General features: G+C 55.3%; 3 protein-coding genes and 1 long non-coding RNA gene across 6 annotated transcripts in view; 2 read left to right on the top strand and 2 right to left on the bottom strand.

The window, feature by feature from the left end:
• Positions 1 to 71: 71 nt before the first annotated feature.
• On the bottom strand, positions 72 to 23,182 carry LOC141998594 (uncharacterized). Its single transcript, XM_074971464.1, has 4 exons — positions 22,849 to 23,182; positions 18,907 to 19,191; positions 15,857 to 18,458; positions 72 to 1,202 (listed from the first exon to the last, which is right to left on the bottom strand). The coding sequence occupies exons 2-4, from the start codon at positions 19,043 to 19,045 to the stop codon at positions 227 to 229; spliced, it is 3,717 nt and encodes a 1,238-aa protein (XP_074827565.1). The 5' UTR covers positions 19,046 to 19,191; positions 22,849 to 23,182; the 3' UTR covers positions 72 to 226.
• LOC141998597 (uncharacterized) lies at positions 1,228 to 6,046 on the bottom strand. Of its 2 annotated transcripts, none has more exons than XR_012641851.1 (3): positions 5,866 to 6,046; positions 2,012 to 2,173; positions 1,228 to 1,359 (listed from the first exon to the last, which is right to left on the bottom strand). It is a non-coding gene; the product is annotated as an uncharacterized LOC141998597 (long non-coding RNA). The 2 variants fall into 2 exon arrangements; XR_012641850.1 differs by having other exon boundaries at positions 1,230 to 1,362.
• LOC141998429 (uncharacterized) overlaps positions 6,178 to 25,054 on the top strand; it is a 29,268-nt gene continuing 10,391 nt past the window's right edge. Inside the window, exon 1 of the mRNA XM_074971247.1 lies at positions 6,178 to 6,361. Within this exon, the coding sequence (XP_074827348.1) occupies positions 6,355 to 6,361 (7 nt within the window). The 5' untranslated portion in view covers positions 6,178 to 6,354. The remainder of the gene's footprint in view (positions 6,362 to 25,054) is intronic.
• On the top strand, positions 7,541 to 13,082 carry LOC141998542 (uncharacterized). Of its 2 annotated transcripts, none has more exons than XM_074971404.1 (4): positions 7,541 to 7,674; positions 9,790 to 9,997; positions 10,446 to 11,778; positions 12,854 to 13,082. In XM_074971404.1, the coding sequence occupies exon 3, from the start codon at positions 10,747 to 10,749 to the stop codon at positions 11,539 to 11,541; it is 795 nt and encodes a 264-aa protein (XP_074827505.1). In that variant the 5' UTR covers positions 7,541 to 7,674; positions 9,790 to 9,997; positions 10,446 to 10,746; the 3' UTR covers positions 11,542 to 11,778; positions 12,854 to 13,082. The 2 variants fall into 2 exon arrangements, with proteins under 2 accessions (XP_074827505.1, XP_074827506.1); XM_074971405.1 differs by lacking the exon at positions 7,541 to 7,674 and adding an exon at positions 7,701 to 8,119.

Here is a 25,054-nt window from a genome sequence, read left to right on the forward strand (position 1 = left end):
GAAAGATTTCATGTAGCACAGAAGAGTTCAACTCAAGATGATTTTTATTTTAAACTTTTCTATTCTTCCCCCCCCCAATTTTTGTAACGTGTTTTGGAGGCACTCAACATGGTTGGTTTTTTTTGTTTTTTTGAATTGCCACCTCACTGAAAAAGCCCTTACCTGCCCCGTTCCAGTCATAAGTGCTGAGCTCCAAGCAAAGCTTTACCAGTAGCTGGGGGTGGCATTAACAAGGTTTCTCTTGCAGGTGGATCCTCTGATGCTTAATGAGGGCAGAGCTGTCCCCAAAGCTTCTCTCGCAGTCAGGGCAGTGATAGGGCTTCTCTCCCGAGTGGGTTCTCCAGTGCTGAGCCAGGTGCGAGTTCTGATTGAAGCTTTTCCCACACTCGGGGCATTTATAGGGTCGCTCTCCTGTATGAGTCCGGCGATGGGTGGTCAGGGACGAACGGGCTGTGAAGCCCTTCCCGCAATCAGCACACTTGTAGGGTCTCTCCCCGGTGTGGACCCGGCAGTGCTGGGCCAGATGGGACCTCACTGCGAATCCTTTCCCACACTCGGCACATTTGTAGGGTCGCTCGCCTGTGTGAGTCCGGCTGTGCTGAGAGAGGTGGGCACTGCGGGCAAATCCTTTCCCACACTCAGGGCATTTGTAGGGTTTCTGGCCCCTGTGGGTGCCCTGATGCTCCAGGAGGTTGGAGCTGACATTGAAGCTCTTCCCGCAGTCAGGGCATTTGTAGGGCCGCTCCCCTTTGTGCAGCCGCTGGTGGGCAATCAGGGCTGAGCTCTCATTGAAGCTCCTCTCGCACTCAGTGCATTTGTAGGGCTTCTGCCCCGTGTGGATCCTCTGATGTTTAATGAGGTTGGAGCTGACGTTAAAGCTCTTCCCGCAATCGGTGCATTTATAGGGTCTCTCTCCAGAGTGGATCCGCTGATGCACCACCAGGACTGAGCTGACCCGGAAGCTCTTCCCGCATTCAGGGCATTTGTAGGGGCGCTCGCCTGTGTGGCTCCTCTGATGTGCCACCAGGCGGGAACTGACCCCAAAGCCCTTTCCGCAGTCAGCGCAGCGATAGGGTTCCTCTCCCGAGTGTGTCCCCCGGTGCTGGGTCAAGTGAGCCAGCTGCGTGAAGCCTCTCCCGCAGTCAGGGCATATATAGGGGCGCTCCCCCGTGTGGATCCTCAGGTGGGCCCTAAGGGTTGAGCTCCGGTTGAAGGTTTTCCCACAGTCAGGGCACCGGTGGCATTTCTCTCCCTTGCAGGCGCTCCACTGGACATCAGGTTGGGCACTCTCGATGAAGCCTTCCCTAGACCCATTACCTTCCCCTTCTCTCTGCTGCACCCAGAGTTGCCTTACATCTTCTCCTGGGGGAAAAGATTTATCCTCTATCCCCCCTGGAAGATTTCCTTCCTCCTCTTTCTCCCACCTGCCCTGACTCTCGCTGGCTTCTCTCAGGCAAATGTGCCCCTCTGCTTTCTCAGCTTCTGCTGACTCAGGGCTTCCCCACAGCAGATTTGCCTCCTCGTTCACACTTGTTGCCATCCCTGGTTTACGGAGAGAATCCACATATAAGACATTCCCCACCAACTGGGGGAGGAAAAGGGGGGGAAAAAACCCAATTCCTGTGTGGAATTCTCTGCCCTGTGCTATGCAGGTCAGGTTAGATGATCCCTTCTGGCTTTAGAATCTGTTATACTGAGATAATGTATTGGGGAACTTGGACAAAACCACCTCCCAGTCCTTCACTGGAGGGGACCCATCCTGCTTTGCTTCCCTTCCCATCTCAATAGGCAGAGCGAGGGTTGGTAGCTGCTTTCAGGCAGAAAGGGTAAAAAGCCCCAGGCAACATTTGCCCTGAAGCGAGGACAGGTGTTGTTTGCAACACCTGTCAGGGATGGTCTAGATAATACTTAGTCCTGCCACGAGTGCAGGGGACTGGACTAGATGACCTCTCGAGGTCCCTTCCAGTTCTATGATGAGCTACCTGAGAAGGGCAGACCTGGAAAAACTCACAAGGGCTCAGTGCGACTCCCAGTGCTGGCCTTCTCTCCCAGATGGTCTCTGAGCTGGTTTAACTGGTTCTTCACCTGGGCTGGTGCCTCCCCTGGAGATCCAGTGCCCACAGCTCTTCCCCTGGCTCCATGCAGATCAGGTCAGGTTTAAGGATGGGGAATCCTGCTCCAGGGAGAGAGAACAGGCGAGATCAGGGTTGGTTACAGATTCCTGGGGTCCATTACACAGAAGGTGCCAGGATTTTAAGCCTTGCCCCTATGTTTGTCAGAGAGAACATGTAACATGAAGCAGATGGGAAATGCCCATGGAGATGCCCTTTGGCAAAGCGCAGCATGCGGGGGCTGATGTACAATGGTCCAAGTAAGGGATTCAGGGATTGCCACACACGGTTGGGAGTTAGTGATTCAGCCCAGCACAAGGATTAAATCTCTTGGCCATTTCTAACCCCCCACCCAGACCGACAAGAGGTCCCTAGAAGCCTGGCCGACTGCTCTCCCTGGGTATGTCCTCAGAGTTAAAAAAAGAGATGTGTTCGTAACTGGGGTTAAAACAGCAGTGCAAATGCAGCAACTTGGCCTTTGACTGGGGTTAGCAGTTCAAGTTGCACCCCAGGCTTTAGGAACAGGATGTTCTCTGTTGCCGTTACCCATAGGAACGGCAAACAAGCTATGTTTGATTAGGGCCATGCTTGAAAACTGGTTTCCCTTTTGTGTTCTGGGAGTGTATAACACAATATAGCTACCCAGTTAACCCAAAAGTGTCACAGACAGTGAGAGGTTGTTGGGTTTTAATTGAATTTTTGTGAGTGAATCCAAATTAAGAACACAACTCTTTTTTGCAGTGGAGACATACCCTCAATGCCTCAGGTTGTTAAAAGGAATTGCCACCCACCCCAGACACTTGAATGCCACGATTTGCTTCTCCCTTTGCTCTCTGTTCACACCAACTTCAATGGAACCACTCCATGGCTTGGACTACACTTAAGAGTTAGTTTGGTGTAGCTTTGTCGGTCAGGGGTGTGGAAAAAAACCCTATGCCAACCTAACGCACTGTGTAGACACAGCTGTCAATGGAAGAATGCTTCTGGTGACATAATGTGGGGAGGGGGGGTTCCTACACTGATGGAAAACTCCCTTCCATTGTTGCAGGCTGCGTCTACACTACAGAGTTATGCCTGTTTAGCTATAACGATGTAGTCTAGACATATCCCCAATTTACATCAGTGCAGTTGAGATCGGAATCAGGCCCCAAGTACTACACAGGCCCAGCCTGTGTAAAGACTTGTCTATTTAGAGTTAGTTAATTGATTGCTAATTAGCACAAGGTTATTCACACGGTTGTAAAGGCTATCCCTTATGGTCCCTTCCCAGGATACAAACTTAACACGGTTTAGGCTGCTGGTGTGCTGAGAACACCACCGATCGTGCTGGCCGCTTTTGTCTCATTGTTTCCTTGTACTCATCTGTCTGTCTCTTGTCTTATACGCAGGCCTAGTCTACACTGGAAGAAGTGTACCAGATAATTCTCCCAGGATAAGCGTCTCCACACAGGAAGCTATTCTGGGGTATTTATTCTGGTCAAATTCCTCACGTAGACAAACCCTTAACCACAGCCTGCTGATCTGATACTGATCACATCTTGTCCCTGTCCGCACTGACTACAGAGTAGTCCAGATCATGTTCTAACAGTGCCCTAAGACAAGCTCAGGGGGAGCTTGGGGCAGGGTACTCCCTGCTGAGGGGTCTCTCCAGATCAAGCCAGATCACGCACTGGACCAAGAGTTTTCTTGTCAAGAACACTCAAAGGGCAACACCTGCAATGACAAGATGATGTTCCAAGGCAGGTGCATACCTAGTACAAGTCGCCACCTGGCCATGTATCTATCCCCCCTTCGTTTCTCTCAGTGTCAACGTAGATTTGATCCCTGCATCCGAGGAAATGTTTGGAGAAATCAGGGGCTGCACAAAAGTTAAGGTGATTCGATTCAGCTTCTCTGCAACTTCCTTTCTTCCCCCAGCATTTGGAGTGACTCTTAGCTCTTAATAGGGTCCCATTGCCCTCGTATATAAGCACCTCCCAAACTTTAATGCATTGCCAGGGCTTACATTCAGCTGGAGCTGACCGGAACAGAGCTCTGGTAATTATTTTCAAACCAGTGGGAGTCCCAGCACCTCCCATGGGACTAAAGGCTCAACCCCCTCCCCAGCACTGTCCGCGGAGCAGAAGCCCTGGGGCTCTGGGAAATACTCAGAGAATTTAGGCCCTGTGTATTTCCCATTGCTATACCCCTGGGAGGTGGGCAAGATTTGTAAAGGAATTTAGGCATCTAATTCCCAAGGTCACATGCAGCCTATGACGGAGCAGGGAACTCCTGAGCCCCAAACTGGTGCTGTAACCACTGGGCCACCCTTCCTCGTGTCCTAATTCTCCTCTCTCTGCTCCCCCTAATCTCCGGAACTGCTGGATTAGTTGTCCCCAGATTCACACTGCTAACTCTACCCTCAGTCCTCATGATGTGCAGCGATTTTCAAGACAACCTGAGCACGTGTGGATTTTAGAGCACTTTGAAAAATCAGCTCTTTGACAAAACCATCTAGCCACATGTGACACAACGCTGCTGGTACCTGTGACCAGGCCTGCTCCACGGCCTCCGTTCATCTGTCTCCTGCCTGTCGTCCTCTCCGATTGCAAACTCAGTGGGGCCACAATTTGCGCCACGCTACATCGGAGGGGCCCGTACGCTAGGCACTGTACAAACTCTGGCCCTGATCCTGTGAAGACTCACGTAAATAAAGCAGATTTCCGTTGATTTTAACAAGTACACCTCGCCTGAGTTAACAGATGCTGGGGCCAGAGTCTTCACAGGTGTAGGGCTGGAGTTTATGTGGTGTCTCCCACAACGGAGCCCTAACTGACCATAGCACAAGTAATTCAAACGGTGGCTTACCACCTCCCTTGCCACTGGGCATTAGGAGGAGAGAGGAAAAAGGACACATTTTCTCATTGATGCTTTATGCATTTGTGCAGGTAGGGTAACCAGATGTCCCGATTTTATAGGGACGATCCCGCTATTTGGGGGTTTTCTCCTATACTGGCACATATTACCCGCACACCCCTGTCCCAGTTTTTCACACTTGCTAGCTGGTCACCTGATGTACAGTGCTTAGACACCAAGGAGATAATCGCTGGAGAGCGGTGGGTCTCAACCCGTGGGCTGCTGACAGCCAATCAGTTGTGACGTCTTCCAGGCCATACAAGTAGTGTATATATTGTGTGGATGCGGCCCACTTAACGTAACACACAGAGAGCTGCATATACAGCCCACAGTGGTAAATAGGTTGAGATCCATTGCTCTAGAGGGGTGGTACACGGATAAATTAGCAGACTAGGATCTATGGAAAATAATTATAGAGTGATGGATTCGTCATCACCAATCAATAAGGATTTAGAGAAAGACACAAGTGAATGGATCTAGGAGTTGGGAACCTCTCTCCCCATTTATGGCTCCTGCTCTGGTCTCTCCTCCCCCTTGGCCTGGGAGGCTAATTTGTAATGAAAGAGGTGCCGGGACTCAAGCAGTTTTTTTACATGCATAACTGATGTGGCAAGCCCAGAGGTGCCGGGGCTCTGAACTGCCAGGCCCAGAGGTGCCAGGGCTCACCCCGGTGCAAATTAAGCACTGGCTGACCCATTCCCATGGCTCTTTGCTTGCGGGACTGGGAATGTGTGTCGGTGACGGCCGCAGATCTGGGACTGGCAGAGACATGGAGAGCAGAGATACAGGGGTGGGGGAGTGAGCTGAGGAATCGCTTTCCTGCCTGGCCCCAGCCCTTTCCCCCAGGTCTCCCCATCACCTGCAGGCTCCGGCTCAGGAGCTGGTGTCGGCAGAGCCTTGGGGCTGGTTCCAGCCACCGGAGAAAGTCCCCACCCGGGCTGGGCACAGAGGGGGCTTGGATGAAGGTCTCCCCCTGGCCCACACCACACTGAGGGGGCAGCAGCTGCTCAGTCGCAGCTGCATCCGTGTCAGCCAGGAAACTTGTGCTGAACCGAGGAGAAAGAGAGACAAGGAGCGAGGGAGCCGCCTCCCCTTAGCACAGCCAGAGCCCTCTGGTGGGGACAGCTTTGGAGCTGCAGACAGAAACCCTAATGCTGTGGCAGTAGGGACTGTGGAAGCCACCTCTGAATGACAAGGCACATTCTTATGAGCCAACAGGTGATGCTTTTCCTCAGAGGAGCCCAGGCATCGCCAGACTGGCTCAGCCTTGAGGTCCTTCTAGTTCGGTCTCTGCTAGTGGCTGGTCCCAGATGCGTCAGAGGAAGGGCTCAGAAACCTGCAGGAGCAGATGCGAGGTAATAATAATATCATGCTCCTAAATCGCTCTTTTCTGTGGCCGGTCATCTTGGTCTCTTAATAGAGGCCCTGTCCCAGCCATCTTGACACTTTTTGGGGGGCAAAACTGGGCATTTGCCGTCAGTTGGAAAGAGCAAACTGGACAAATGCATAGTTTGGCCCCCCCAAATGGGGCGCAACCCCTAGCGGGGTGTGGAGGAACAGGGTGGGGTGAGGGGGAGAGCAGCAACACCAGCCCCGTGTGGCACGGTGGGCTCAGGAGAGCGGCTTGGGATGGGATGGCCCTGCGTGCAGGCGGGCGGCAGAGGGTCTCGGGCTGGCCCTGCACGTCGGGAGAGGGAGAGGGGGCCTCGGGCCACCCCCACCTGCAGGGTTGACAGGGGGACTCTGACCAGCCCCGCACACAGTGAGGAGGGGGCCCTCGGGCCGACCCCGTGGGGTGTCCCGTTTTCTAAGCCAGAACCATCATAACACTGGCTACTCTTGATCTCTGTATCCGTATCCGTGACAGACCGACCAGGGAGCCCAAGGGAACGCTACTGCTCAGCGTGATAGGCTGTGGTCTCCGCACACCTGCAGCCTCATTGCTGGCAAGCATTTTGCAGGTCCCAGGGCACATGAGAGGCTCAGGGAGGGTTTTGCAGGAGGGTAAGGCGGTGGCTCAGTGGGTGTTAACAGTGTGAACACACTAACCCAGGAGATGGTTTGCGAATGGAACAGGTGGGTGATGGAGCCTGCACCACATGGGCCCCCCGGAGTCAGGAGTGGCAGCAATCTGAGAGTTTGCACCTGCAGGGATGGCTCCGGGGCAGGGGCTGGGACCCCATCTGTGTTGAAAGGAAGTCACGGGGCGGGGGGCACAGAGCTGTTAACGCTCATGGACGGGAACCCTTCTGGGCCGTAGTCTGTCCCGGGGAGGGGATAGGGCGAGCAGATAGCAAGTGTGAAAAATGGGAATGGGGGTGGGGTAATAGGTGCCTGTATAAGACAAAGCCCCAAATATTGGGACTTTCCCTATAAAGCCAGGACATCTGGGCACCCCTAGGAGGAGCGAGGGAAGAGGGTTTTCCTCTCTGCCCCCACTAGAGGGCTCTGGGTTACAGCTCAAAGCAAGGCTGGGATAATTCCTGTCTCTCTCCCTTGGCCACGAGTTTCCTGCTGTGATCTGATCAAGAGATGACTAAACTTCCTGGGTTGGACAGGGCCGGTACAGCTGGGGAGCAGCTGGAGAGAGATTGAAGCAGGCTACCTCTAGGCCCAGCTGAGAGTAGGGAACTGGCCTCCTAGGGCAGCCCTGGAACAACTCCTGCAGGTGATGGGGAGACCTGGGGGAAAGGGCTGGGGCCGGGCAGGAAAGTGACTCTGCACCAACAGCCCCATCTCTGCTCCCGCCTCTGCAAGTCCCAGGGCTGCTGCCCTCCCTGACCCACTCTGGGTGTCAGCTACGGGAGAGCAAACGCCCCAAGGGCATGGGCCAGGGACCAAATCTCCCGGCCAGAGGGGAAAGGGAAAGAGATCTGACTGGGCAGCAGGAGCAATAAGTGGAGAGGGTGGTTCCCAGCTGCCCGACCCGCCCAGATCTGCTCCCTGCGTCATCCCTGGCCCAACTGGCTTTCCTGGGGACGAGGTGTCTGAGCAGAGAGAGGACAAATCAGTTCTGGCTCTCATTAGTCAGGGGCTGGGCCGCAGGGAAAGGAATTCCTCCAAAGCTACTCCTTGGAACCTGCTCTAGCTGGAGCGCACAGCGGAACAGACAGGTAGGGTTGGGTTGAAATTGTGAAACCAGTTGTCCAGTTACTTACAACAGTGGGTCTCAACCAGGGGTACGTGCCCCGCCTAGGGGTACTCCGAGATCTTTCAGGGAGGATGTCAGCTCCTCTAGATATTTGCCTAGTTTTACAACAGGCTACATAAAAAGCACTAGCAAAGTTTAGTGCAAACTAAAATTTCAGACAGACAATGTACCTGTTCATACTGCTCTATAGACGATACACTGAAATGTAAGGACAATATTTATATTCCAGTCGATTCATTTTATAATTATATGGTAGAAATTAGAAAGTCAGCAATTTTAGAGTACTAGCGTGCTGTGACCCTTTTGTATTGTTATGTCTGATTTTGTAAGCAAGTCATTTTCCAGTGAGGTGAAACTTGGGGTACGCAAGACAAATCAGACTCCTGGAAGGGGTACAGTAGTCTGGAAAGGTTGAGAGCCACAGGCTTACACCACGCTCAATGCTACTAGCTGGGCCTCAGCTCTGATCCAGGCTGGCACTGCCTAGGTTCATCTTTTGGGCTGAAGGTCTCTGCCCAGGGGGTGAATTTAGTTTGGCAAGGTTTGAGGATAAAACCTCTGAGCCTGTTCCTGAGAAGCGGCCAGAGGGGCGGCGCAAGTTACAACCGGTGTCAGTTTTTCAACACTTCTGTTACCTTTGGACAACGAATTTTATGTTTGGCAGGGTGAGAATTTCCAAGTCAGACACGCTTCTCGCTGTAGGCTCATAAACACCGGTTCTGCTACAGCTTTGTCGTCAGAGGTGAATAAAAGATTAATGTGCAGACACACTGAGCTTATTTCCCCATTTGATCAGAATTGTTTCCTCACTTAGGGGTCAGTTCTGTGAACACTCACATACAGATTGATTCTAAGCATGTCAAGGGTCCCACATGCAGGCTAAACCTCTTAGCCTTTGTTCTGAGCAGGGGCCGTGGAGGTGGGGAGCATTACGTTTTGCCATCTGAAGAGTGTTGTCAGAGTTTGACCAATTCCAGCGCCTTTGGGGATGGAAATTTTACATTTGACGGAGAGAGAATTCCTAGGCCAGGCGCTTTCCTCTCTGTTGTCTGGTGAAAATCTGTTTGGATGCAGATTTGTTATGAGAGTGGAGTGAATGTCTCTTGTGCGGGAACACGGATTATTTCCACCCGTGATAAGGTTTGTTTCCTCACAGAGGAGCTGAGCCCGGTAACACGCACACCCATTTGTTTGGGACTGTGCGAACGGTCCCATTAACGTTGTTAAATTTAAGGAGAGAGTTTGAAAATCTCTCAGTCCTGGTGTGGGAGCGGCGTTGTGCTGAAATAAAAAGACACAGGCCAGGATCTTTAAATTCAGGAGCCTAAATTTAGGCTCCTGAATCCATATTCAGGCCCCTGGGTAAGTGGCCTATTATCAAAAGTTCTGGGCACTCAGAACTGAACCCCAGCGACGCCCGCTCGGGACTTGTAAAAACCAGGATTCTTATTCAGGATACAGCTCGAGGAGGCGAAGTTTAGGATGGTATTTTAAGCAATCACGTCTCGTGCGTTACGTCCGAACGGCACAGTCTAGAATTTCTGTCTGCAGGGAGTGTGCGAAAGGGAAATGGGTGTGAAATGGACTCAAGCCGCTGCTGAAACTTCCCCATTTGCGCTTCTCGCCTGACAGGCTGCAGAAGAACGTCCGTCCGTGTTTCACTCCAGGTTGTCCGGTCCTCCTTGAGGGCAGGAAAAGGGAATGGCTGCAGCAAAAGAAGTGACGTTCGAGGAGGTGGCTGTGTATTTCACTGCGGAGGAGTGGGCTCTGCTGGACCCTGCTCAGAGCGCCCTCTACAGAGACGTCATGCAGGAGAATTATGAGAATGTGACCTGGCTGGGTAAGTCACCATGAGCATTTTCCATCTACTCGGGTTGCAGGTCCTCGCTGGCCAACATAGGGCTGGGATCTTCCCAGTATTGTCTGTGTAACGAGGAAACCGGGAATCTGTAACCAGCCCTGATCGCTCCGGTTCTCTCTTCCCCTGGGCAGGATTCCCCATCCCTAAACCTGACCGGATCTCCCACACGGAGCGAGGAGAACAGCTGTGGGTGCACCAAGCAGCTATTCCCTCCCTTCCCCCATCCTCTGTGCCATGGTATCGAGGCTGAAGCTTGTTAGTTGCCAGCTGCGGGGAGGAGTTTGGGGAAGATTCCGCTGCTGACTCTTCAGCTGATCCAAAAGCTTCTGCCGGTGTGACAAACCCTTGCCGATCCCCTTTCCCCGGGGCCCTTCCCTCCCTCCCTAGCACAGGGCGTGACTCATGCTGGGTTCTCTCCTTCCCCCAGCAGGTGATGGGACAGCCAGTGAGACCAAGGAGGAGAATCCCCAGCAGGGAGACCCTGAGTTGGCAGACCCACACGGGACATTCTCGGGAAGGTCCCAGGGGAACGTTTGCCAGGGAGGAGCTAGCGAGATTCAGGGCAGGTCGGAGGAGCAGCGAGGAAACCTGCCCGGGGAGAGAGAGAGGGTAAATCCTCTCCTGAAGAGGGATGTTTCAAGAAACTCAAAGAGCTCCTGGACCTTAAGGGGAAGCACAACAGAGGGACGGGAAAAGCAGGCACTGAACGTGGGCAGGGCTCACGAGAGATGCTCCATCTGGGAACCCACCTGGAAGAGGCATCCCGTAGAGGTGGGGAAAGCCCCCAGCAAAACTCAGTGCCTCCACAACATCAGAGCATAGCCCTCGCCATCCAGCAGAGAATCCTCTCGAGGCAGAAACCTTGCCAGTGCCCCGACTGCGGGAGAAGTTTTGTTTGGAGCTCGACCCTCATGGCACATCAGAGGCTCCACACAGGAGAGAGGCCCTACAAATACCCCGACCTGCAGAGGAACCCTTCCCTGTTTCCAGAATCCAGGAAATGCTTTGCCGAGAACTCGGCCCAGACGAAGCACCAGCAATTCCACCCCGGAGGGAGTCCCTACGCGTGCCCAGATTGCAGGAAAGGATTCAGCCTCACGATGCACCGGAGGGTCCACACAGGCAAGCGCCCCTTTTTGTGTCCTGACTGTGGAATGGGCTTCAACCAGAGAGCCAAGCTCACCGTGCACCAGAGGGCCCATGAGGGGGAGCGACCCAACTGCAGGAAAAGCTTCGGCCGGCGGGCACCCCTGGGACAGCCCGGGAGGGCCCATTGTGGGGAAAAGCCCTGCGTCTGCGCCAGCTCTGGGGAAAGATTCAACGCCTCGGCCCTAATCGAGCACTGGCGAGGCCACATGGGAGAGAGGCCCGACAAACGCCACGAGGGCGGGAAAAGCTTCGGCCAGCGCTCCGACCTGGCCCAGCGCTCTCCGGCCCCAGAGGAGAGGCCCCGCAGCAAAGGTACAGCCCTGCCAAAACACCGGGTGGCAGAGAGGCCCTACCACTGCCTTGACTGCGGCTAGGACCTTCAGCAGACGCTCTAACCTGCTCGCCCACCAGCGTGGTCACACGGGCGAGCAGCCCTACAGGTGCTCATGCTGCGGGAAAGGCTTTGGCCTACGTTTCAACCTTGCAATGCATGGGAGAGTCCATGCCGGCAAGTGATGCAATTCATGCCCCCACTGAGGCAGCAGCTTCAAGCAGAGATCCGACCTTGTGGTGCACTGGAGACTCCCGTCAATCAGTCTTCAGAAGAGCAGGTTGGAAAATAGGGTTTTCTTTTGGGTTATTTTTCCCTCCATGGAAAATTTTAACTTTTCAGGGAAATTTCTAACGCTAAAACATTTTGGCCAACAATGGAAATATTTGCCGTGGTGCCTCATCGGAGTTGTGGTTCACGTATGCTCCCATTCTCCTCTCTAGGCCCGTCTCCCTGGTCAGCCTGCCTCTCCCATGATACACCATGGTCTCCCCTCTTGATTTCAATGGGATGTAGGCACTTCTCTGCGTTATATTCTAGGCATACACGGCGAGACGTTCAATAAAAGCATAAATCCTCTCAGTGGAAGGTTGCCCTGTAACACAACTACATTTTGTAGAATTCAGTACGCTCACACACCACAAACCGAAAACAGAGAGAGACAAAACAGGCTGCTCTCTGAGACAGAGAGGAACAACTCACCCTTGCGCTAAGCTGGCTTTCTCCGGACTGACTCTGACTGCTTGCTTCCCTAGAGCCCCTAGCCTGCTTGCAGGACCAGAAACCCCCACCACATCTGAAGTGATAGCTTGCCCTCCCAGCGCAGTCCTTGATGCACCACAATCTGTATCCTGAGGTCCTTAGGAGCTGACAAAGAGGTTTCAGTTCAAAAGACCAGGGGTAACAGCTGGATGAGGCAAACCAGCAGGTCGGATGGGGGGGTGAGAAATCTAACGGGATGCACATGGTCCTCAGCCAGCTGGGAGCAGAGCTCACAGCTGCCAGGCTGCAGTCGCCTGTCTCCACCACGGCAGAGGAGAGGCATGAGTCAGGGCGAGCCGGTGGCTTTGCAGATCACGCCTGGGAACTTTTCCCCACTTGCAAGGGATGGCAGGAGACCAAGCACAATTAAGAAAATTTTCTCCCCTCCAGGGAGAAAATTCAGGGGCTGGCTGCTAACGACCGCCCTGGGGGTTCCAGTGACTGATACAGCCACTGTAAGCAGGGGCGTAGCCCAGCAGGGAGGGGGTCTAAACCCGGGCTTTCTTGTGGCCAGGTGGAACCTCACCCGGTTCACTGCCGGGTGGGACAGGTTGGATTGACTTTACATTTGATTGATTTTACATTTGATTCAGCCCCCACCACCCTGAAATGCTGCAGCTGACCATACCCAGGAAGGAACCTGCATGAGACAAGCCCCACCCAATGGGCTGGGAATCCAGATGCCCCCCGCAGCCACCATCACTGAAGCCAGAGTGTGAAGAGGACTCTGTCACCCCACTGGACATCCCCTTTATCTGCCTTGTCCTGCATGGGGATGACAGACTGTCTGCCCCCATCCACCATGCACCCCCATCCCCCCCCACAAGAAGATAATTAAAGTCTCAGCTGGGATCAGCGCCCCTGACCCTGCAGAAACCAGTCTTTTCCTGGGAGGGCAGCTGCCAGTAGAGAAGGGGTTAACACGATGACACCCTGTAACCACGGCTCCCGCTAAACCCTGATCCCGGGATTTCCTTGAGTAGTGGGATCGCAGTGTCTCCTCCCCCCAGTGGATCCGTGCTTTTCCATCCCCTTAGAAAGGCTGATGGCTGGGGTGGCCCCATGGGCTTGGTTCTGCCTGAAATGGGCCGGGCTGAGCCAGGCTGTGGGCTGCGAGTTGGGGGCGGGGGGCGATGGGTCATTGGGGTCCTCACACTCCTGGAGTCCTGTGCCCTAAAGGAAGAGGGGTCACCCCAATGGGCCTGGGTTGGGCTGAAACGGGGCCTCTGGGAAAGTCTCTCTGGGATCGGAGTCTCGAACCCTGGATCCTGGCTGGGCTTGGCCCTTCCCACCCTGCAGGGCCCTAGAACCCTAGGTCCGAGCCTGAGAGATTTGTGTGTAAACAGAAGGGTTGGGGCTCAAACCTGAGTCTGCACCAGGGCTTCCACTGCAGTGTAGAGACAGCACTAGGGATCCATTTGGTTCCATGTTTTGTTGCTCCTCTCGGCCAAGCGAAAAGCACCCGCTGCAGGGCTCTTGCATAGCTCCAAGCTCCCCATGAGCTCCCCTCCTCCTCATGCTCCATGTACCCTCATTCCCCCGTGCCAGGAAATCTGTATGCACCCCCTATCCCGGGTCGCTGGAGGCTCCCCACCCCCTTCCTGCCATTCCCGTAGGCAGACAAATGCCAGCCAGTCGAACCTTAGACCGTGCTGTGCTCAGCCAATTAAGGGCCCACCCGGCCATCATGGAGGTCAGCAGCCGAACAGGAACGGAGCCCAGCTGTCCTGGGCCCAACCCAACGCCCTGACCACCAGACCCTGCGGCTTAGCCCTCAGTGTGACGCCCCATCTTCCCTGCTTGGTTATCCATCCCTCCCTGATCCCTGCCACCGCCCACCAACTCCCAGGGGAGCTAATTAGAGCACCGAGGAGCCTGCTTCTTGGAGTAGCACCCCACTGCGCTAGGTGCTGTACAGGCACAAATTAAAGAGCCCCCACCCCCAAAGGGACAGCAGTCGAAGAGCCAGCTGTCGCAGCTCGGGGCAACTGCACCTGTTTTGCCCCTTAGCAGTTCGGCAAGGGCCCCCACATTCAACCTTCTGCCCCCCGCCCCCGCCGGCCCCTGTCTTGGGTCCGCGTCTCTCTCCCTTCTGACTGGGATGTTCCCAGGCATAGGTGCCAATTCTGTGGGTGCTCCAAGACTCAAGCAGAGCCGGATTAGTCTTTTGTGGGCCCTGGCGCCCTGCCCCTCCCCCTGAGGCCCCAGCCCCTGCTCCGCTCCTTTGCCCCACAGCCCTGCCCCACTCAGCCTCTTCCCCCACAGGCCCCGCTCACCGCTTGCACGGGGTGGGAGGGGCAGAGAGAAGCACCCGCCGGCAAACCCAAAAGCCGGAGCCCGTGTTCCCAGGCCGAACACTTCCCTGTGTAATTCCCAGAAAAGTCAGACTGCCGAACACGCGCGGCGGGTTTAATCCACTGGGGAGGCTGCTGCCGAACGCCAGTTACGGGGTTCGGCAGGGGATGTTTTTGCTTATTATTAGGCCCCATGCAGGTTCCGGGGCGGTGGAGGAATGTGCTATTCAGCTTCCTGGGTTCATCAGCAATGGCCCTGGACTCCAGAGAGATTACTGATGAACCCGGGAAGTGGAGGAACACAGGCCGCCTCCTCGGCCGCCCCGGGAACCTACATGGCGCCTATTGAAAGCTCAGGTTCTTCGTCCAGAAGAGAAGAGACCAGAGCTCTTCCCACGGGGCAGCTCGGGGTCTGGGGACGTGTGGCGCAGCTGGGGCGGTGGGGGGGCTCTTCTGGGCGCGGGAGGGGGGCTCAGGGCTACCGCTGGCCCAGGGCTTCTCTGGTCGCATGGTGGGAGAGGGGCTCCTCCAGGCCAGGGGGGGTGGGGCGGAAGGGGCAGACGGGGGCTCCACCCATGCTGGGGGGCCTGCTTGGTTTCCCCCTCCGGGATCGTACGCAATGGAATTGCCCAGCTATAAAAGGTACCACACCGCACTTCCTGTGTAAGCCTATTTTATTTCACTGCAGAGGAAACAGTCAAACTAATCACAGAGCCCTGCACGTGTGCGAATAAGCTCCACGGACTTGACCCCCACTCTCATATGGGCTCTGGTAGGAGAAGTCCTTCAGAGCCCCACCCAAGGGGTCTCAGGGGCTTCAAGTTCATCATAGCTTCGGCTCACAACAAGCCCGCTTCTGCCACATTTAGTTCACCCTTTATACAGTCCAGGGGTTGCTCAGCTGGAGTTTCCAGGTGCGGGTAATTAGCAGACAACTGGTTTCTCTCCCCAGGGCTTACCTTCCAAAGGGTGGCATGCACTTCCCTCACCCGCAGGGATTTCCTGAAAATCTGCTTTACACCCATTGCAAAAAGTTCCTTCCAAGTGCAGCATATGTCCCAGCAGTTGTATTAATCCTGTCTTCTTGATAATGGAGTTCCAAACAATCCCACTGTAGCACAGAAACATTTGCATTTGTAACTCCATTTGCATAAACCCCAGAGGTGTTAAACAGAAATTCAGTAAGGTTTGTCCGGGATTTCATAGGTCGTCGCCTGTATCCAAGGGTAACAGCCAAAAGTATTGCCCAGCCCTTAATCAGCTGGCCCAGTGTGGACTCTCTGGTGAGCGGTGAGATTGGACCTCCGGCTGAAGCCCTTCCCGCAGTCGGGACACAGGTAGGGTCGCTCGCCTGTGTGGACTCTCTGGTGCGATTTGAGGTGGGAGCTCCGGCTGAAGCCCTTCCCGCAGTCGGGACACGGGTAGGGTCGCTCGCCCGTGTGGACTCTCCGGTGAGCCGTGAGGCTGGAGCTCTGGCTGAAGCCCTTCCCGCAGTCGGGGCACGCATAGGGTCGCTCGCCCGTGTGGACTCTCCGGTGCACCGTCAGGTTGAAACGTACGCTGAAGCCCTTCCCGCAGTCCAGGCACTTGTAGGGCTGCTCACCTGTGTGGTTACTCCGGTGGGCCAGCAGGTCTGTGCTCCGGCTAAACGTCCTGCCGCAGTCGAGGCAGCGGTAGGGTCTCTCCGCCACGCGGCGCTCCGGCAGGGCCGTGAGGTCCGTGCAGCTGCCCCCGTGGTCTTGGCCGGGTTTCCCTCCTGAGTGGACCCAGGCATGCTGGGCCAGGTTGGAGTGCTGGCGGAAGCTTTTCCCACACTCCTTGCATTTGTAGGGTCTCTCCCCGGTGTGGATCCGCCGGTGCTTGATCAAGGTGGAGCTCTCCGTGAATCTTCTCCCACAGTCGGCACAGACATAGGGCTTTTCCCCGGAGTGTGTCCTCTGGTGCTGCACCAGGTGCGCCCGCCATCTGAAGCCTTTCCCACACTCGGTGCACTGGTAGGGCCTCTCCCCCGTGTGGGTGCGCTGGTGTTGGATCAGGGTTAAGGTGTCGCCGAAGTCCTTCCCGCAGTATGTGCAGATGCAGGGCCGTTCCGTGCAGTGGGTCCGGCTGTTCTTGGCCAGGTGGGCGTTCTGGCTGAAGCTTTTCCCACACTCGGCGTATTTGTAGGGTCTGCCTCGCAGGTGGGTCCTCTCATGCTGCACCAGATGCGCCTTCTGGCTGAAGCTCTTCCCGCACTCGGTGCATTTGTAGGGTCTCTCGCCCGTGTGGCTCCGGTGGTGAGTGCTCAGGGCCGTTTTGGTTCTGAAGCCCTTCCCGCAGTCGGGACACAGGTAGGGTCGCTCACCCGTGTGGACTCTCTGGTGCAATTTGAGGTGGGAGCTCCGGCTGAAGCCCTTCCCACAGTCGGGACACAGGTAGGGTCGCTCGCCCGTGTGTACTCTCCGGTGAGCCGTGAGGCTGGAGCTCTGGCTGAAGCCCTTCCCGCAGTCGGGGCATGGATAAGGTCGCTCGCCCGTGTGGACTCTCCGGTGCACCATCAGGTTGAAGCGTACGCTGAAGCCCTTCCCGCAGTCGGGGCACGCATAGGGTCGCTCGCCCGTGTGGACTCGCCGATGCACCATCAGGTTGAAGCGTATGCTGAAGCCCTTCCCGCAGTCCGGGCACTTGTAGGATTGCTCACCCGTGTGGGTGCTCCGGTGGGCCAGCAGGTCCGTGCTCCGGCTAAACGTCCTGCCGCAGTCGAGGCAGCGGTAGGGTCTCTCTGCTGTGTGACGCTCCGGCAGGGCCATACCATCGGGTCCCTCCTCGTGAGGCGGATATGAGTGCAGACGGACACTTTCCCTACCCTCAGCACTTTGACGGAGTCTCTGCCCCGAGTGGCAGCGCTGGTGTTTGGTCAGGTTCCAGGCCTTGACGAAGCTCTTCCCGCAGTCAGCACAGACGCAGGGCTTGACCCCAGCGTGGATCCCCTGGTGCCGCACCAGATGCGACCGCTGCACGAAGCCTTTCCCACAGTCAGGGCACCTGTAGGGCCACTCCGCCATGTGGGATCTCTGGTGCCGGAGGAGGAGGGCCTTGCTGGGGAAACATTTCCTACACTTGGGGCATGCAAAAGGCTCCCCTGGGAAATGCGTGGCCTGGTGCTCCAGGAGCTTGGACCTGACACGGAAGGCTTTCCCGCAAGCGAGGCATTTATAGGGGCACTCGCCCGAATGGAGTCTCCGATGCCTCGTAAGGTTGGAGCTGTCAGCGAAGCCTTTCCCACAATCAGGGCATTTGTAGGGTCTCTCTCTCATATGGAGCCTCTGATGTGCAATGAGGGTCGACCTCCGATCAAAGCTTCTCCCACAGTCGGGGCACTGGCAGGGTTTCTGCCCCAAGAGGATTCTCTGCTGGATGGTGCGGGCTGTGCTGGGGTTGGAGCTTTTCCCATCCTTGTGCACCATCTGATGTCTCAGAAGATGTGATCTCCAGCGGAAGCTTTTCCCACAGTGGAGACATCGATGGGGGGTCCCACTCGGATGTTGTGGAGGCGCCGAGCTCTGCCGGGGGCTTCCCCCACATCTGTGGGATGTGTCTTCTGGGGGGGTTCCTGGACAGAGCATCTCTCCTGAGCCCTGCCCACGTTCAGCGCCTGCATTTCCCGTCCCTCTATTGTGCTTCCCCTTAAGGTCCAGCAGCAATTTGAGTTTCTTGAAACATCCCTCTTCAGGAGAGGATTTACCCTCTCTCTCCTCGGGCAGGTTTCCCCGCTGCTTCTCCGACCTGCCCTGAATCTCGCTAGCTCCTCCCTGGCAGACGTTCCCCTGGGACCTTCCCGAGAATGTCCCGTGTGGTTCTGCCGACTCAGGGCCTCCCTGCTGGGGATTCTCCTCCTCGGTCTCACTGGCCGTCCCATCACCTGCTGGGGGAAGGAGAGAACCCAGCATGAGTCACGCCCTGTGCTAGGGAGGGAGGGAAGGGCCCCGGGGAAAGGGGATCGGCAAGGGTTTGTCACACCGGCAGAAGCTTTTGGATCAGCTGAAGAGTCAGCAGCGGAATCTTCCCCAAACTCCTCCCCGCAGCTGGCAACTAACAAGCTTCAGCATCGATACCATGGCACAGAGGATGGGGGAAGGGAGGGAATAGCTGCTTGGTGCACCCACAGCTGTTCCCCTCGCTCCATGCGGGAGATCCGGTCAGGTTTAGGGATGGGGAATCCTGCCCAGGGGAAGAGAGAACCGGAGCGATCAGGGCTGGTTACAGATTCCCGGTTTCCTCGTTACACAGACGGTACTGGGAAGATCCCAGCCCTATGTTGGCCGGCGAGGACCTGCAACCCAAGTAGGTGGAAAATGCTCATGGTGACTTACCCAGCCAGGTCACATTCTCATAATTCTCCTGCATGACGTCCCTGTAGAGGGCTCTCTGAGCGGGGTCCAGCAGAGCCCACTCCTCCGCAGTGAAATACACAGCCACCTCCTCGAAGGTCACTGTTTTTGCTGCAGCCATTCCCTTTTCCTGCCCTCAAGGAGGACCGGACAACCTGGAGTGAAACACGGACGTTCTTCTGCAGCCTGTCAGGCGAGAAGCGCAAATGGGGAAGTTTCAGCAGCGGCTTGAGTCCATTTCACACCCATTTTCCTTTCGCACGCTCCCTGCAGACAGAAATTCTAGACTGTGCCATTCGGACGTAACGCACGAGACGTGATTGCCTAAAATACCATCCTAAACTTCGCCTCCTCGAGCTGTATCCTGAATAAGAATCCTGGTTTTTACAAGTCCCGAGCGGGTGTCGCTGGGGTTCAGTTCTGAGTGCCCAGAACTTTTGATAATAGGCCACTTACCCAGGGGCCTGAATATGGATTCAGGAGCCTAAATTTAGGCTCCTGAATTTAAAAATCCCAGCCTGTGTCTTTTTATTTCAGCACAACGCCGCTCCCACACCAGGACTGAGAGATTTTCAAACTCTGTCCTTAAATTTAACGTTAATGGGACCGTTTGCACAGTCCCAAACAAATGGGTGTGCGCGTTACCGGGCTCAGCTCCTCCGTGAGGAAACAAACTTTATCAAGGGCGGAAATAATCCGTGTTCCCGCACAAGAGACATTCACTCCACTCTCATAACAAATAGGCATCCAAATCGATTTTCACCAGACGACAGAGAGGAAAGCGCCTGGCCTAGGAATTCTCTCTCTGTCAAATGTAAAATTTCCATCCCCAAAGGCGCTGGAATTGGTCAAACTCTGACAACACTCTTCAAATGGCAAAACGTAATGCTCCCCACCTCCACGGCCCCTGCTCAGAACAAAGGCTAAGAGGTTTAGCCTCAAATGCTCCAAAATAAATTCACCTGTTATTATTAATTATTATTATGATTATTATCAACATTTATTATTTGTATTAGCATAGCACCTGGGGACTCCAGGCATGGACCGGGGCCCCCCCTGTGTTAGGTGCTGTCCAACGACAGAACCAAACGCTACTCCCTACCCCACAGACCTTCCTGTCTAAAACGACCCAGACAGACACAGTGTGTGGAAGGGGTACAACACACAAGCGGAGCGAACAACGTGGTTGTGGCAAACGGCATGCTAGTACCATGGTGGGTTGTTGTTTTTTGTAGAGGAGGGGTCAGTTAGGCGGGGATCAGCTAAATGGAAAGGAAAGGGTAGGGGAGGGGCGAGGAATAGAGAGGCATGGAGTGATGCTGAGATGAAGAGACTGTGTGCATGGCTTAGGGATGTAAAAGGTTAACTGGTTAACTGGTAAGCATTAGGCTTACCGGTTAACAAACCTTAACCGTTAACCCTGGCGGCTCCATGCCGGGCCGGCGGGAGGGATCCCAGCCCCGGCCACGATGGCTGGAGCAGCCCCAGCTGCGTCGGGCTGGCCAGCCAGAGGGACCACACCATCAGCCGCACTGGCCGGACCCCAGCCCTGGTCGCGTCGGCGGGACCCCAGCCCTGGCCGGGTCGGAGCGAGCCCCCAGCCTCCCCCGCCCCCGTGCTAGGCCCCCCGGAGCTACTTTGGTTAACGGTTAACCGGTTAAATGATATAATTTTAATAGTTTAACTGGTTAACTTTTTAAACCACTATTTACATCCCTAGTATGGCTACACTGCATCCAGCTATGGCATTGCAGCTAAGCTGCCACTTCCTACATCTCTGGAACGTTTTTTTGTTTTGTTTTTTTCCCCATCGCTGTCGTCCCTCCACCTCTCCGAGGGGAGGTAGCTAGGTCGGGGGAGCAATCATTCCGTCGACCTAGCCGCGTCCGCACCAGGAGTTAGGTCAACCTCACTACAGTGCTGTGGGAGTGACAATTTTTAAGTGTAGACCAGGCAGGAAGGGAATGGGAGGGTTGCAGCAATCAGCCGGCCAGCACAGGGCAGAGCAAGTCCAACTGCGGCTGTAGAAAGCTGTCGAAAGTTCTCAGAGGGCTAGTCCGGTGAAGACACTCTGTGCCGATGGGAGGGAGAGCTCTTCCGTTGCCATAGAGTTACCACGTGGCTCATATTTGACTGGCCTGGCCAGTTTTTTTTATGGATTTGCTAGTTGTCAGAAAAATAAGTCAATCTGCCAGGTTTTTGGTTTCTGTACATGGGTCTAAAGATTTTCATTTTATTCTCACAATACCCTGGGCTATCCACTGTTGAAAGTTTCTGTGTCCAGCTAAAGGTGCTGCAATGTTCCCATCTGTATTTCCCGCAGTTTAAGCAATAACAGATCAAAACCGTGGAAAATACAGCAGCTGTCTGCCCATCCAGACGCAAGCGCAGCGCACAGGTGTGAGAGAGCGGGTACGGGAAGGGCCCTACCAAATTCACGGCCATGAAAAACGCGTCACGGACCGTGAAATCTGGTCTCCCTCCGTGAAATCGGTATCGTGTAGGGTAAAAGCACACAAAAGACCAGATTTCACGGCGGAACCAGCATTTCTCAGATTGGGGGTCCTAACCCACAAGTGAGTTGCACAGCGGTTGCAAGGTTATTTTAGGGGGGGGGGGTCAGGGTATTGCCACCCTTACTTTTGCATTGCTGCCTTCGGAGCTGGGTGGCCAGGAAGCAGCAGCCATTGGCCGGCCGCCCAGCTCTGAAGGCTGCGCCCTGCCAGAAGCAGTGCAGAAGTAAGGGGGGCAATCCCGTACCTGCCAGCCGTACTGCTGCTGGGGGCCGTCAGAGCTGAGTTCCCAGCCAGCAGCCGCCGACTCCAGCTGCCTGGCTCTGAAGGCAGCATAGAAGTATGGGTAGCAGCACCGCAACCCCCCCCCTACAATAACCTTGCGACCCCCCCACAGCTCCTTTTTGGGTCAGGACCCCAACAATTACGGCACCGTGAAATTTCAGATTGAAATAGCTGAAATCACTACATTTACGATTTTTTAAAATCATAGGACTGTGAAATTGACCAAAATGGACCGTGAATTTGGTAGGGCCCTAGGCATGAATCACTATAAGTGACAGTTGAAAGGGGGTGGGGGTTGCGGAGTTGCCTTGTGGTTGGGAGCTGCATGCTGGATTTTTTTGGGGGGGGGGAGGAGATTTCAAAGGTGGTAATCATAGAATATCAGGGTTGGAAGGGACCTCAGGAGGTCATCTAGTCCAACCCCCTGCAAGAAGCAGGACCAATCCTCAATTTTTGCCCCTGATCCCTAAATGGCCCCCTCAAGGATTGAACTCACAACCCTGGGAGGGATATGTCTGCATAATAATTCCACCTCCCCAAGAGGCTGGCAACTAGGTGGCCCCTACCTGCGGCTCATGTGGCCTGCAGCCTCGTGCCCCCAGAGTATGGGGGGCAGGGGGTCTCTCCTCCACGTGGGATTGCTGAGCCAAGGGTTGGCCCCAGCTGGGCCATATTTTCCCCTGGATAGAGACTTTCAGCCCTACAGGGGTGCGGGAACAATTTGTACAGCGTGCGGGGCAGGGGGCTGAAAGCCATTGAAGCAAACTGTAAACCCTGCAGATGATGGGAACGCCTTCAAGCCAAGGGGTGCAGCAGCAGCCGCCCTAGTTCCAGCGCCTATGGGGGAAGCCCCCCTGACACGGTCCCCTGCCCCTCAGCACCCCGCCAGAGTCTCATAGAATATCAGAGTTGGAAGGGACCTCAGGAGGTCATCTAGTCCAACCCCCGCTCAAAGCAGGACCAGTCCCCAACGTTTGCCCCAGATCCCTAAATGGCCCCCTCAAGGATTGAACTCACAACCCTGGGTTTAGCAGGCCAATGCTCAGGCCAGTGCTCAAACCACTGTGTTATCCCTCCCCTCACTCAGCAAGGGCAGCAACTGGCTTCTCCTCTCTCTGCTCCTTACCTTGATCCCAGGAGGGTCAGTCTGCCCAGGGACGCTGCAGCGATGGATCCGGGCAGGGCTGGGAGCTGGGATCCTCCCTCCCCACTTCTTGCTCCTGCTGCCCCTGCCAGTCTCTCTCCCCTCTCCATCCCCTGGAGGCTCAGCGGGCAGAGCCCGGGGCTGCCGCAGGGGCTGGTTCCAGCCACCGCACAGAGTCCCCACCCCGGGCTGGGCACAGAGGGGGCTTTGAGGAGGGGTTTCTCCGGCTCCCCCCGGGGTGGCTACCGAAGCGGCAGCACCCAGCGGCTCCCTTCTCAGCCGGGAAGTTCAGCCCCAGATCTGCTGCTCACAGGAAACCCAGGGAGAAAGAGACAGAGAGAGGGAGGCAGCAGGCTCCCAGCCCTGAGCAATATACCAGAGCCCTCTAGTGGGGACAGCTGCAGAAACCTCGCCCCAAGATTGCAGCCCACAAGCGGGTCTGTCTGTTGGGAAAGCACAGCCCCCCCCCCCAGGGACTTCCCCCTTGTGCGGGCCCTAGAAATGCCCTGGCTCGATGGTAGCCAAGGTGGGGGAGGTGATATCTTGGACTGGATCAACTTCTGTTGGGGAGAGAGACAGTCTTCCCAGCTTACACAGAGCCCTGCCTCAGGGCTGGGGAACTAAGCAGAGCATCACAGCTAAACGCAAGGTGGGACACTTAGGCCGAGATCAGGAGCTCGGAAACATTAAACCGCCCTTTAAATGGGGTTGCCAAGGTTGGTGTTAGACTTGCTGGGGCCTAGGGCCGAAGCCAAAGCCTGAGCCCCATTGGCCAGGGCACAAGCTTTTGGGCTTCAGCTTTGGCCCCGGGGCGGCGGGGCAGGGCTCGGGTGGGCTCCGGCTTCGATCCCCCCTCCTGGGGTTGTGTAGTAATTTTTGTGCTCAGAAGGCGGGTCACGGTGCAATGAAGTTTGAGAACCTGTGGCCCAGATGAGAGGGCCAGAGAGACAGCGGGAGCACAGGGAGATAGGTAATGATCAGGCAGAATTATAATTCGCACAGGTATATATGCCTGGCAATGGATAGCTGGGGACATGCGGGGCTAGACTTGTCTGGGGGATCAGTGGACCAATAGACAGATCTGGGTGTTGTGTAATTATTCTAGTTGCTCAGCGCGGGAGTGCACTAAATTTCTCAATCCAGGCTTGGTAGAACTGGGTTTTTATTGGTTTATAATTTGAATGGATAATACCCATGTTTATTTTTAAGCAGTTTTCTCTCTTTAAATTTTCATGGTTCCAGAGGGTCAGACAATGGGGGGGGGGTTCATTGTGGAATGACACGAAGATTCAAAAAGTCCAAGTTTTAGTACCATTAAAACACCAGCCGTCACCATCCCATGTTGTAATATGCCAAATAAATGGCCCTAAATCAAATTCGACTAAGCTGCCAAGAGGCATGTTTCTTACTTTGCCTTGCGGTACCTTTCAGTTGTTATCCATGAGGAGATTGGTTCATGGGTTTGTGCCTGGGCGGTGAAATCCACGTTGACTGATGTTTACAGATGAGCCTCTAACTAATCCTTCCAAGCCTACGTCAATCCCTTGCTCAAATGACCCCACATTTGGATCACTAATCAGGGCACCGGAACAGGGGGACCTACAGGGCCGTGGCCCTCCCACTTTTTACTGTCCATAAGGGGGAGGGGGGAGGGGAGGGTGCCTTGGGGGAAGAGACAGTGCAGGGACAGGGTCTGGGGCAGAACGGGTGGTGCAAGGGCAGAGCCTGGGGGAGGAATGGGCCATATGAGGGTGGGGGACCAGGGAGAAGAGGCAGTGCGGGGGTGGGGCCTCAGGGAGGGCTGTGCAGCGCATGGGGCCATGGTTCGGACACATGTGGCCCCCCCCACTTTTAGGGCACTTCTGCCGCTCCCGTCACTGATCATGAAGCATGTGAGTGAAGAGTGCTGTGCTGCGTCTTTCTCCTCCCCTTTCCCCCGCACAGCATATCGCCCCCTCTGCCCCCTTTCCAGCTCACCCTGCCCTTCCCGTCCCATTTAGTCACTACCAGTTCAGAAGCCAGGTATGCACAGGTGTGTCGGTAGAATCTGTGACCTCGAAGTAAAGTGGGTTTGTTTTGGTTGCAGGGGGCGGGCAGTATCTCAGTAATCTCATGCTCAAATGACCTGACATTTGAGTCACCAACCCTCTCCTGGGCCCCCGTAAGGCACAGCAAATTGCAGGACAAT

Source organism: Natator depressus, chromosome 14 (assembly GCF_965152275.1).
Source record: "Natator depressus isolate rNatDep1 chromosome 14, rNatDep2.hap1, whole genome shotgun sequence".
Taxonomy (NCBI): domain Eukaryota; kingdom Metazoa; phylum Chordata; order Testudines; family Cheloniidae; genus Natator; species Natator depressus.